This window comes from Calidris pugnax, unplaced genomic scaffold (genome assembly GCF_001431845.1).
Source record: "Calidris pugnax isolate Ruff unplaced genomic scaffold, ASM143184v1 scaffold27, whole genome shotgun sequence".
NCBI lineage: Eukaryota > Metazoa > Chordata > Aves > Charadriiformes > Scolopacidae > Calidris > Calidris pugnax.
In genome coordinates, this window is record NW_015090893.1 from 11,338,959 (window position 1) to 11,353,235 (window position 14,277).

The window sequence follows — 14,277 nt, forward strand, 5'->3', positions numbered from 1 at the left end:
TGGGCTCAGAGATGCAGCCGCTGAGCATCCTGCACCCGGGTGGCTGAGCTAACACTGCCCTCGCTCGGCAGCTGGAGCCCAGAGAGAGGGCTGTGAGGTTTGAGGCCCATCAGATCGAGCCGCTGGTGGCTCAGTTTCTCGGGGTGAAGATGTTAAAAAGCCTGAGCAGATTCCTCCTTCGTTTCGCGCTTGAAATCTTCTGGGTGTTTCTTGGCAGGAAGCAAACGAGAGATTAAGCAGCGTTATTCATTAGTCTTTACACATAACAGATTAACCGGCAGAGTTTATTTGTATCACTGGAGTTTCCAGTCTACCCTCTCATGCTAAAACCAGCACTTGCACAACAGGTTGCTGCTTACAGCTGTCCTCCTTCAGCCTCTCCTCCCTGGGCAGGACACCTTCTCACTGTGCTGAGCCCACACTCACCAGTTTGGGAATGCAAACCACATGGCCTTTCCCCTTCCACACTGCCCTTATCCTCACCTGAAGACCTTTCCCTGACACCTCCTAAAAAAGCTTGACAACACACAGGTGAGAGGTCCTGTGATCTACCCTTGCTCCTGTTTCATGGTGCCCACCTGTGTCACCTTCTTCACCTGAGAGCTCCTGGAGACGGGGACAACCCTCTGGCAGCACAGCAGCACGCTGCCTCGTATGAAAAGATCCTGGAACATCACAAAGGCCTCCAGACATGTCCACAAACACGGGCACAAGGACATGGGGCTCTGTTCCTGCTGCGCCAGCTCAGTCTCCCCCAGCTCTCCAATACATCAAGGTCAATCTTTAGCGAAGAGAACATCAGGCTCCAACGTAACTGCTGATCATTGGTGCTCACAGCTCAGTAAAGCATCAGCACACCCAGCTCTCCAAGGTCTCTTCCCTCCAGTCCCCGCTCCTTTGCTGCTGAAAGCTGATACCCTGGGGCGTAGGACAGGGGGGACCAAGTGTCCCCTGCACGCAGCACCGGTGGCATAAACGGGCATGTTCTGCACGGCTGGAAGTCACCACACAGCAGCAACACAACCTGCCACCAACCTCCCAGAGGGCAATTTAGCCCTTGCTGTGAATCGAGCGACGATGAGCAGAGGTCAGTTGGCTGCAGGACAGCACCGAGGAATAAGGACACAGAGGATGTGGTGGGATTGTTTCAGGGAAAATTACCTCTGCAAATCTTTGCTGCACGCTAACAGTGCTATTTAATTTGACAGTGATAAATTCAAGTCATGTATTTTGAGCGTAAAGCTCTCAACATCCTATCATCCTCCTCTGAGAGAGCCCAAGTGTCTGAAAAGCTACACTACCACCTCTTTCCTGGCTAAAAATGAAGGCTCAAGCACGTCTCAGACGGTGCCAGCAGAGCCTTAGGAAATGCCATGACGGGGCTCAGGAGAACAAGCGTTCAAGCTCCAGTTCCTGGCACTACTCACTTCCTCGCTGCAGCTAAAAAAGTGAGGCATCTTTGCCTATAAGCCTGATGGTCGGGAGGAAGAGCAACACGGGAAGAAGAAATGAAACAAAGCACTGCTGGGGAAAGGATCTTGCCATTTGACAGGTTGGATACTGGGATGCTTCGTGTCAGTGTTGCGCTGGAGCAGCACCCACCTGGTCAGCTGGGCGTGCAGCTGTGACTCCAGACAACAGGAGCTACAAGTCATGCATGAAACGTAGCCCAGGGTGAACCTGAGAAGGAAGCAGAAGCACAGGGTTGAGCTAGACCTAAAGATTCATTAGGAAACACAAATCAAATGAGATGCTGCACTCGATTGACTATTCATGATCGGGGGGGAAAAAAAGCATCCCCATCATAGAAAAGCCCAACGTTCCCCAGAATGGAAGGTCACGTGGCTCTCCAACATCCTCCATCTTTCTTCTGAGTTGTCTCTTTGTTGTATTCAAAGGACTCTGTGATTTGCTTCCATGCAACCCACACAGATTTAATCACAAAATATCCCATCACCTGAGTTTTCTGCTTTAGGCCTGACACATCCCAGTCGGCGGTGCCATCCTCCCCTCCACAGCTGCAATACTTCCAGCCCTGGGGAGGTAGGTGGGAAATGACAGTGAATCAGAGAAGCCTGGCACAAAACATCCATCCAAAGCAAAACTCCACGGGCTCCGGAACCAACAGCACCAAGGGCAGAAAGATAGAAGGGAATGTAGACCTCGTTGCTAGATAGATCATTTATTAAAGTGAAATTCAGCATTTTATCTTTGTCAGACAGTACAGAGTTAAAGTCTCATACACAGTGGAAGCAGGACATTTCCTACACCTCAGAGAAATGAGTTCTACAGTTTTTGCTATAAGTTACTAAGTCGCTTTAACAATACACAGCTATATTACACAGTTAAAAATACAAGGTGTCCAAAACATTTGGCATAAGATCAGCACAATACATGGAGGCTAGAAACAGAAGAGGGAACACAGTTTTTTCTCTCCCAGTAAGCCCACTAAAACTCCAAGCCATTCTGCAAACTACCTGCTGTTCCCCTCCCCTGCACTGGAGCAGAGGGCCAGGACAGGAACAAATCCAGCCCCGTTAGGGCTCAACCAAGTCCAAGGCTCCTGGAGCCTGCTGGTGGCCAGGATGGCCTGCAGAGTCGCTTGCAAGGGAAGTTCAGGTTTAAGGCAGGAGCCCCTCTCCTCTCCCCACACTTTCTTCAACCATTTAATTCATTCCAAGCAGAGGTGTTCACAGGCAAGTCAAAAACGTGAGACCAGGGATAGCTGTGAAAAGTGCAAGGAGTATCTTACATCCTAACAGTTCATTTGCACTTTGAAAGTGGAAAACGAAAGCTCCCTAACTTGGTAAGCTAGAGATGGCTAAAGGGCATCAGTGACAAGAGGAGTGAGGCATCAATAACATTCCTTCACCTTTGGGACTCTTCAGTCAATACTCTGGGCAGTACAAGGGCTCCTTCTGTAAAAGAGGCCACCTTGTATTACCCACTCTTTCAAACTGTAGAGGCAAAGTGACTCTAGTGCTCTGGGGAAGTATAACGACCTGTGGATTTAAATAAACAGTCCCCCAGCAGACCATTTCCCTCCCCTCCAACTGCAGTTACTGCTGAAGATCTCCCATTGGTATTTACATTTGGCTCAACCAAAAGACGTAAAGTGCACAGCTCCCCCCTTTTCCCCTCTCATAAAACAGCCATTACAAGAGCTAACACAGAACAAATCTTCCTCCACGTTGGTAACTTGTGGAATTGTGTTTTGTTCAGTCTGTCTGTGGGCCAGTTTCATCTTCTCTGTGCCATCATGACCCGCTTGAAAACTCACGTTTCCTGTGGATTATTTTGGCTCTTGATTTCAAAGCCTCTCTGAAGCCAGCTCGCACTTAAGACTAACTTTAAATGCCAGACTTGGTATGTTTTGCTCAAGTCTTGCATGCCAGGCTATTTAGTGGTTTACAGACACATTTCTAAGGAAAACTGGAACACCAGAGTATTGGGGACAAGTGGTACAACAGCCCACTCTGCTTTTCTCAGGCTGAACATCTAAAGTGCCTGGCAAAAGAAACATTAGCTTTTAACACAGTTATTTACTTCAGGGTGATAGATAATATTTTTTAGATGCAGAAATTTTAAAAAACCCGCTGCATTCTAAGACAGCCTCCTTGGATATATTTGCACTCTTCAGCCATCAGATCTCAAGTCTTCGCGTGCTTCCAACTCCCATCAGTTGAGCTCAAGCCAATAACTACCAGCAATGATTTCTTCTTCTTCCCTTAAAGTAGGCAGAGGGTCAGCATACAGGATGAAATTAACCCCGGTAGAGATGTTTCCGCGTTATTTGGATTTCATACTAATGGCTTTGGATCTATTCAGAAGTCTAATGAAGTTAATGCAACTCTTCAACGAGAATTGAATTAGGCTACGTAATTGAATTAGGCTATATAATGGCTGGAGGGCTTCAAAGACCATTCCTCTGCCCCAGGGTGAATGTCACCTATGCAGGCTTGTAAGAAATAAGCTTCCACTATTATAAATGGAAGATGACATCTGGTCATCCTCCACGCCCCCAAGGCTTGTGCTCCATGGTTCAAAGCTAGACAGAATTTAAGGCCCTTCTGTGAAAAGCAAAATGCAAAAAGAAAAATAAATTCTTATCATACCAGCCAAAGCGATTTGGGTCTTCCACCTTTCCAACGAGTCCCATCTAAAAGTGCTGAGAAAATGTCCCACCTCATGGCTTCACAAGTGTGAGGTTCAAACACATTTTACTTTGACGTTTCAAAACAAAAAGTTGGAAAGTCTTTTTTTAATTGGCATGCAGCATAAGGAATCAATTACACAGAATGGTATTATACAGACCGACAATTGCATTGTTGCGTTTTCTGGTTATTAGACACTAAATGCTTTTCAAGAATCACAGGCACCCTGAACATGGATATTGCTACTGAATTGACGTGTGATTTCAGTTCATAGCATGGGAGCCAGAAAGTGGCTAACCCTTCCTACAAGACATCAGCTTTCTTTTGCTCAAGGCGTTTTGCTCTAGCTAAAGTTGAGAACAAGGTAATAAGGCATTTGCAAGGGTTTATAAGGCCATGGGGTCCGACAGCCAAAGATTCCTCTCTTTCTTTGGTGTCTTGCCTCCAAGTTTTCCACCTTATAAACAACTGCTAATGGCTGGTAAACATCTCTTCATCATCACACTTCACTAAGAACTTTTTCAAAAAAGTATAATTGCTTTAAGAGTGAAACCAACAAGGATCACATTTCACATCAATTGACTATTCTCAGAAAGAAAAGAAAAATAAAAAGTTTCCTGGATACCACCTCTGCACAAAAGCATTCCAGTGAATACACCTGAACAGATGGAACCTGCCACCATATTTCCTTGAAAAGAATCATTTTGCTGCTGGCTGCTAAAACACCCCAACAGATTTATTTACTCTTAGAAATAAAACAAAACAAAATACAACAACAAAAAAAAAGTAAACCCCAAACAAACTACATTTTTACAGTTTTGGTCTAGAAGTTACAATGAGGCATAACCCTCTCAACTCAGAAACTAATTTTCCCTTGGTAATACCCTCTGATTACATGAGCATTTTGAAGATTAACATGCAGTCAGAGAACGTACCCTTTTAGCTATCTGTCCTGGATGAGAGAAGCCAGATCATGTTGACTGATGTGGGAATTCCTCCATCCTTTCAATAAGGAAAGGACCAGTGTAATTAGGAAATTTTTTAACATTCATGAAATACCGACGCAAGACATTCTCTCCTCATTCCTTGAACCTCTCTCCCGGCTGATGCTCTTAAATTCCATACTGAATTGAACAAGGAAATGCTGAAACAATCACACTCCCCAAAATTTCACAAGTGGGACGTGTACCATAAGAGAGTACTTCTGCCTATAACACAGGACTTAGACATGCTGAAGTTTGTTGAACATGTTTTTGGAGTATTAGCAAACACTTCAGAGCTGATGTGAACAGCTGGCTTTAAATTGTGACTTAATTCTTAAAGACATCCTGGGAGAGCTTCAACAAGAGCTTCACTACGTGAACCCTTCATGTCTTACAAAACATGATGCATTACTAAGCTGGGATCGTGATCGGTGTGTTTAGCTCTTCTACAAAGCTTCATCCAGTTTCAGAATATTAAAACCTGCCTTTGACAAAAAGCTAGCCAAAGTTTTCTACTGTTCAGTCCATTGATTAAGGCTTGTTGAGAATATACTCTCTATATGGAGTCTTGGCATCTTGTAACAGAATGGAGACATTGGTCAGGACAGCAAAGAAACAGAGCGGTGCTTTAAGTCACGAGATCCCCTTGAATAGAATTTGAGGTCATTAAAGAACAGTCAGTCACGACCAACACTTTTATAAGCTTCTTTTACCAAAATAACCACTGTGTTATTCGTAAGGACACCTTGGCTTTAAATAACAAAAATCAGAGGGATCTCCTCCTACAGCGCCCGGTTAAAGAGCACCAGCCGTCCACTCACACAGCTCTTGTGGAAGCACACGTAACGCTCACAAAAGGCAACTGCTTCGAGACTTTTAGCCTGTTGCAAAGACAGATGAAATGCATCATGCTCCAGTCAGTTCACTACCCTGGTTGTGGTGCTACACCCAGCAGCAGAAGTCTGCTTTCTATTAAACAGGGGCTGCCGAGCCCACTAATCCACACGGCAGTTTTGGGACACCTGCTGAAGACTGGCTTCAGTAGAAAATTCACATTGCTTGTGATGCTTGATACCTGATCTGACAGAGATTAAAAGACAGATGTCTTAAACTGTTGTTTAACCTACCATCACTGAGCCCTGAATACAAGGGAAATACGCGTAAGTGAATTAAATGAGCATTTCTACCAACATGATCAAACCCAGCAAATAAGCTGTATTTGCCTTAATACCACATTTGGAGGAAATGCAGAAATTTTTAAACGCTTACAGACAATTAATTGGTGACTTCTCAAATAAAAGAAATTAGAATAAGAGGTTGCAGAGAGTTGTTTGACATCCATGTTGGAAGGGGGCGAGAGGAAATATGGTTTTAAAAAAAAAATAATTAAAAAAATATCAATTTCAGACTAGTCAAGTAGTGTTCACTGGAGTAGATTTGGTGAGCTGGAGCATTTGTAGAATTTTGGGACGTGAAGCACTGACTCAAGGCAAGCCAGAGAGTGTGTAGGTGGGGAGCAAGCTTCAGACAAACTTCTGACCCATGCACCTCGATAACGAATTTTATCTCTGCTGCTATTCCAGTCCTGCGCCAAGACAAACTGCATGGTGGTCTGTGATGCAGTCCCAATTCAGTGACAAAATCTCATCTGTGATCTGAATTGCACTGAGATGCAGATTTCCAGAAATGGTTTAAAACACCAAGTTAACAAACTCCACAGTCCTACAGGTTTACTTGGTTTCCTCATTATCCTCATTTCTTTATTCCAATGTGACTTTGAAATGAGGGAAAGAAGTCTTCAGGAACATGCTGGGCACATGTTTTCAAATACTCCTGATAAGAAAGTCTATATTTTTTTTCTGTCATCCAGACTTACTGCATTTTTAAAAAAAATTTACAATATACTTGAACAGTTTGTATATACCTAAAATGCACAATACCATCTGTTCCTTCAAGGTCTCTCTTATTCCAAGTCTTGTTAATCTTCATTCTAGTTGCTTGCTACTTTCTGATTTCTGGTCCAGCCTGCTCTTGTTGTTCTTCACCATATAGATGAAATATGCAAGCGTCTCTTTCTCATTCACGGGAATATTCCTGAAGTGACGACTGACAGTCTAGAAGGACAACAGGTAAAAAGACAGAAATTCTGAAATTAAGAAGTGGAAATAATCAGAAAAGGGTTTCTCTTCACTTTCCAAAAACAATTTTATGGCCACTGAGCGCAATATACCCTTAGTCAAACATGCACCAATTCAAACTGTCAGTCCTCATTTACCTCTCTCTCTTTTTACAGCTGGAATGTGCATATGAACATAGCATAGTCTTGCTACGTCAGCAGTATTTGCAGCCAACCTACAAGTGGAATTTGGAAGCCAGAATGTCCTCCTGCCAAAGCAGCAGAGCCTCTCCTAAGCGGCATTTCATGCCGAGATTATTTGGAGAGCAAGTTTTCTCTGCATCTCAGTATTTTGAAGGAGAGCATCAGAAACATCGCAACACTTTGCTGCGTGAACCAGATGTAGCAAAGTTTTAAGAGTCCAAAGGAAAACCCACTGGATAAGTTTTGACTGAAAAGAAATTTCACCAGGGAATTTGCAATGGGAGGGTTAGGATTTGGTTAGGGCTGCCCCTCTCTGACATTAACATAAGCCCTGAACCATTAGCTGCTCTTTCCTCAGAAAATGAACGTAGAACACGTTGGAGCTGGATGAGATCTGCTTCTCATATGGAAGAAGCTCTTTTTTGGTACCCAACACAGCTCCAGAACTGGATGTTGATGTAGGCTGAGCAATAAGTCACTCCAAGAAGATTTATGGAAGTTTTAGTTTTCCTTACGGTGGGGTAGCAGCAGGAGTCTAAGAGCCTCAGGCAGCAGTGATTCAAGCATGGGAGCTGGACGAGGATCCAGCGTAGGGTCAAAGCTGCTCAGACTTCACAGGAAATCTGGGAAGTGTGTGACAACTTTAAGTTAGGCTCCCTTTATTTTCTGCTTGCATAGTAGTTTTTGTTTGGGTTTTGGCTTTTTTTTTTTTTTCCCCTCCTGGGCACACTCATGGTAAATTGCCTAAGTAGTCCTTCACGGCAGGAGGTTAGTTAGAACATGACAATTCAGAACTACTAATGAGGACACATACCCACCCTGCTTCTTTCACCTTACTCCTACATGCAGTACACTACACATTCTCTATATTATGTGTATTCATTCCCTAGTTGACTTTGAAAGAGCAACAGTGTCTTGCTGATTTTTTTTGGTCTGCTGGTTGTTGTTCTTTAAAGCAAAAGCAAAACACAGTTTTGGGCAGAGAGTTGTGAAAGCCTCAGCTTACAAAAACAACCTTGTTACCATTCAGTAACTGCTACATTCTTTTCAAGTTTAAAGACTTTTCCCATAGAAAGCCTTAAGATAAAGTCAGGAAAGAGAGCAGAGCAGATGCACACTGAACACAACTAGCTTAAATAACAGAGTTACAGAGAGATCGTTCTTAACAAGTACCCCATATGGTGAGAAAGCAGCAGTAGAGGCCCTTGAGGAAAGAGCCTTTTATTGACTTAATATGAATCATAAGACATCAGGACAAGGGAGGGAAATAAAGAATCTGAAGTCATGGTCAGTGATTTTGCCTTTAATAAGAAACAATTCCAATCAGTTCAAGGGCCTGCAAGGAAAGAAAAACTAACAGGGGCACTTAAGGTGACCAGTAGCATGTAAGTCTGAGTTTCAGTACAACAGCCATCTTCAGTTAACACCTAAACCACTGGAAAACAGGTTCTGTTTCTGCTTCCTAAAGGTATCAGATTGTGACTATAAACAAGGAGGGAAAGGAAGCAGAGAAAAGCAAGTTATTAAAACATGCTTTCAAGAGGCAGCTTCCATGTATTCCATGACTGTCTCAGGTAAAAGAAATCATGCAGCTTTCGGTTGGTGTCATCCCCTGAAACCTCTCGCAGAGCGCAGTAGTTAGAGAGCCACTACAGGTACTAGCGTCCAAGAAATGTGCACTTCAGCAAAAGAGATGAAAAGTTTTTTTACTAACAGAGATGATACTACCTCTGTCATCACTTACTTCTGCCAGCTGAGCCTTGTTGAGTCCAGGCCTGGTCTGCAACTTATAATGTCTCTTGTAACGTCGCAGAGTGTTCACTTGGAGCTGGAACAAGTCAACCTGGAAGTGATGCAGAGAAAAGAGGGTGAGCACTACCTTTAGCTTCTATTAGGCAAAAATGTAGAGTTATCTAAAAATAACTTTTCTTCCTCAACAGGACTGCTCCTCGCCTGCATTCAGAACCACACCGCTTGCCTTACTGACAAATCTAAGTATATTTTGTATTTGTTAATGCTAAAGGACGAAAATAGCCTCAGGGAAATACAAAATTTTGTTCTGGTTCACATGCTGTCAACAGAACTGCTGGCCAATTTCTGCTCTCAATTACACCTCTGCAACCTCCAAGCAAAGGGGAACCTTTTGTTCCCACAAGGTTTAAAAAAGCTCACACATGAAATATCAATTTAGCAGGCACTGAACAAATGGCTTGTGACATAAAACAGGGTACAGAGAAGAAATGAAATTCAAATACTTCAATGGGAAGTGCACGGTTTAAAAGCAAGGGTGGTGGGGAGGGGAGGCTACAGGAAGGAAGATGAAGATCATGTGGGAAATGCCATGTTTCAAAGACAAAAGGACTCTCTGCTGAAAACCAAGAAGAAAATGACATTAAAACTGACACACTGCAGAGTTCCCTATTCAGTTAGGTGACGTGCAGCCCTCATTTTTTAACCACAAAATACGCTGCACGCTCTACAGCACTAACATTTTTAGATGCCAGTTGGATTTTCAGCAATCATCCTGGCAACTAACGTAAAGCCTGCATGGGAAAGTTGGAGATGGAGAACCCTGTAGAATGGAAACAAACAGCTACAACAAAAGGTCAGGTATCCTCAACAAACACCAGCAAACTGAAAACTTGCCACTCTTTCCACATGTCCACACAGGAGGTGTGTGGACACAGCTTTGCGGCAAAACGATTCTTGGTGGGGTTTTTTTTCAGAAATAAAATGCTTTTTGCCAATAGGGGTGGCATTTCCAGCAGAGGGCTCTGCTGATGTGGCCAGAGCTCAGATCCTCCACGAGCATCACTTCTGCACAACTTTTTGCAGCGTCAACGGTACCAGAAATATCACCAAAGCAAATACAGAACACAATGGCACAGAGAAGAGATTATTCTAGACTTCTGTAACACAGAAAAAAAACCAAACCAGAAATAAAACGCTTTTTGCCAATAGGGGTGGCATTTCCAGCAGAGGGCTCTGCTGATGTGGCCAGAGCTCAGATCCTCCACGAGCATCACTTCTGCACAACTTTTTGCAGCGTCAACGGTACCAGAAATATCACCAAAGCAAATACAGAACACAATGGCACAGAGAAGAGATTATTCTAGACTTCTGTAACACAGAAAAAAAACCAAACCCCAACCAACCAAAAAAAGCAGGCCTATTTCCTGTAAATAAAAACATGATACAAATCATTTTAAGGTAGTTGTTCAGAAATAAAATGCTTTTTGCCAATAGGGGTGGCATTTCCAGCAGAGGGCTCTGCTGATGTGGCCAGAGCTCAGATCCTCCACGAGCATCACTTCTGCACAACTTTTTGCAGCGTCAACGGTACCAGAAATATCACCAAAGCAAATACAGAACACAATGGCACAGAGAAGAGATTATTCTAGACTTCTGTAACACAGAAAAAAAACCAAACCCCAACCAACCAAAAAAAGCAGGCCTATTTCCTGTAAATAAAAACATGATACAAATCATTTTAAGGTAGTTGTAAATAGTGCCAAAACCAACCATATAGACAAAGGTCTGGAGAAGCTTAATATCCCTGGATATCATATACCCAAACATAGAGAGACTGATCTATTGGATTCTTTAGTGTATTTGCAAAACGATGCATGCTAGGTAACAAAAAGCCATTATCAGGTCCTCAGTCACCACTGAAAATAACTGAAGTTACATTTAAAAAAGAATTAATATAAAATACTGTTTTAACAGCTCTCTGGAAGCAGCACATACATGAAGCCTCCTTTTATAGACAACTTTACATGGGCAAAGAACTCACACAGGAATTAAGAAGAAAATTAGGACATTACACATCAGAATAAAGTCTTCCTGAAATATGAGATTAACTCTATAGTAGTTTCAGTGGAGCTGCAATTTAAAATTTAAATATTTCCCGATACATGAAAACACTGAAGTAAAAATTTAACCTGTTCAAAATTAGTAAAGCATCCTACAGCCACTTGGCACTTACTAACCTCTGGGACATCTGTTTCATGCTCAGGGGAGTCACCTCCATCATCACTTGTCTTCCTCTTTCTTTTGTTTCGGACACTTTGAATGAAGTTCTTGTGAAAATCACAAATATACAGATGTCTCACCTAAGAATGAGAAGTGGTGAAAAAGCAATCAAAACAGGTACTGTAGAAACAGCCACTCAACAACAGCCACTTAGACACCAGTATTAGAGAGTGCATCCCTCATGACTGGAATGACTGACTGCCTCATGACACTGAGGAATTTCTAATCTTAAACTCCAGGACTGATATCATACTCTTTGAGTTAGAGATAATTTACATTACAAAGACTAGAGGCAAGAAAAATGAAGGACTCAAGAGCTCCACCTGAATCTGAACCTCTGCAGATAATATATTTCTTTTTTTATGGTTACAATCACATGTCAGGGAAAAAATAGGCACTTGTCTAAAGGAAGTACATTTGCTTTAGGACTTACTACCAGGTCACTAGCAAGAAAAATATCTTTCTGTTCCTCTCTTGTGAACTTTCTGGTTTAAATAGTACACAAGATTATTAATGCAAGTGTTTCAAAACTCAGATCAAATAGAAGTTGGCTAATTACTTCAATTAAAACAAACAAGCTAAAAGCGAAAATCTTTTTCTTATAGCTTATCCTGCCATGGAAACTGCTTTTAAACCGATATTATCTCACTAGAATTCACATATATACAAAAAAAATGTCAAATGATTAAAATTATTTGGTACCTGTAAGGCAAAAAAGTCTCCATATGACACAGACACTGTACATTCAAAAATCACTTTATGCAGCCCACTTCATGCTTTCCTTTTATTTTGAGTTAATTAGCCTGATTTCCTCTTTTTATTTCTAAAGCCTTATATCTGTCAACAACAAATCATTCCTAAAATGAAAGAAATTACTATACTACTAATCAAATCTGCTGAGAACTACAACCAGGAGAAACACTCCGTTTTTAAGAATAACATTTAAAATCGAGTCACTCTCTTCCCGTGACAAGATGTATTTCGGCTATGCAAAAGCGACCTAACCAACTAGGGAAGCTGCCAAACAGATTGATTTAAAACTCCACGATTTTTATTTTTTTATTTTTGGTAATGGATTTAAGCTTTAAAGCTCAGGTAAGAAAAGCACGCAGAGCGGAATTCCGCTAACCGAGTCACTTCTGAGAAATTCCTTCCGAAATCTTTGACGGGGTGCTCTCCTGTCACCGTTTCGTTACTCGGGGAAAGGACCCGTTTCTATCTTGAGCTGACAGCTGTCACTTAATGTCATTAAGCGGTCACAGCAGCAAAGCGGGCTGTTTAGTGCCGACCAGCGAACAAGCGCGTTAAGTGCCCTGCGGAAGAGGCTCGCCTTTCCAGTCAGAGCCAAGAGTTCATTTTTAATAGCAGGCTTGACCAGAACGCGAATTCTTACCCATTAAAAAAGCAGCGTCGGCGACACCGAACTGAAATAGCAACCCCCACCGCTGATTCCACCTTTGCAGCATCAGAGGTTTTCAATACGAAAGTGAAATTAAAACGGCACCCATTGCCTGCCCAGCAAAGACGCTTCGCCCCCTTTGCACAACATCTGCTCCCCACCGCATGAGAGCTTTTCAAGGCAAACACGGTTTCTTGCGCCGCTTCATTAATCCTCACCAGATAATCAGCGTCGGGAGGAAAAAAAAAGCCGGATCGTTGACTCGGGCGTGTTTTTTTCTCTTACCCCAGCGCAGTGACATTGGAGAGGGGAAAAGGGGGGGCCGGAGGAACGCAGCCTGCAGCACAGACCCTCGCACCCCACAGACCCCTCTCCCCACAGCTTGTTAGGGTTAAGGGAAACCCCCCCGCCTCTCCCCGGGGCAATCGCAAAGCTCAACTCGCCGAGCGGAGAAGAAGCAACTTTCCGCCGGCCGGCGGCGCCGGGAGGGACGGCCCCGCAGTGCGGTGGCGGGCTGGGGACCCGAGCCCGCCCGCCCGGCCCCTCCGGGGGGAGGGTGCTGGGGGGGGGGAAACCGGCGGAGGCCGCAACTCACACTTTTGTCGATGTCCAGCTTCAGCTTCTTCTGAGAGATGCTCTTCTGGATCCTCTTGCTGAAGGACGCGTTGCCGGCGGGGCGCACGCAGCGGTCCCCGTCGTCGATGAGGCAGCAGCTCTGGCCGTAGAAGGGGGCGGCGGGAGGCCCATCCCGGCTGTCCTCCTCGGTGCTGAAACCATTCATCGCCCACCTGCCCGCCCCTCACCCCGCCCGGGGAACCGACAACCGGGGAAACCGCCGCCGGGCCGCTCCGCTCCCTCAGGGGGGGACCCCGCCGCCCCCCCGCGGGGGCCCCCCACTGTCGCCGGAGCCCCCTCAAGGGGGGGACCCCCCCTCAGCGCCGCCGCCGGGAGGAAGGACCGCCCGACACCGCCGCCGCCCCTCAGCGGTGGCCGTGGAGGCCGGGCCGGGCCGGACCAGGCCGGGCCGGGCCCGCCAAGCGCCGCCGCCCGCGGGGGAGCCGGGACCCCGCACGCACCGCTCACACACACACACACTCACACACACACAAAACCGCCTCCCCGGCAGCGGAAGTCCCGCCTCCCCCGCCTCAGCAGCAGGAGCGCTGGTTGGGCGGCGCGGCTGAAGGGGCGGGGCGCACCTCCGCCGCTCCGCGTCTCGATTAGTGAGAGGCGCTGTCAGTCAACGGCCGCCGTCCGGCCTCGGCCCGCCTCCGCCTTCGCACGGCAGCCGGAAGGTCGGCGGGAGAGAGGCGCGCGGGGAAGGGCGGGGGGGCCGCGCGCCGTTGCCAGGGCACCGCAGTTCCTCCTCCCCCCCCCCCCCCCCCCCCC

General features: G+C 45.1%; 1 protein-coding gene across 1 annotated transcript; it reads right to left on the reverse strand.

Annotated features, from left to right (window-relative positions):
- Window positions 1–2,166: 2,166 nt before the first annotated feature.
- Window positions 2,167–13,981, reverse strand: SAP30L (SAP30-like). Its single transcript, XM_014948127.1, has 4 exons — window positions 13,484–13,981; window positions 11,447–11,569; window positions 9,202–9,300; window positions 2,167–7,251 (listed from the first exon to the last, which is right to left on the reverse strand). The coding sequence occupies exons 1-4, from the start codon at window positions 13,667–13,669 to the stop codon at window positions 7,123–7,125; spliced, it is 537 nt and encodes a 178-aa protein (XP_014803613.1). The 5' UTR covers window positions 13,670–13,981; the 3' UTR covers window positions 2,167–7,122.
- Between the last annotated feature and the right edge of the window lie 296 nt (window positions 13,982–14,277).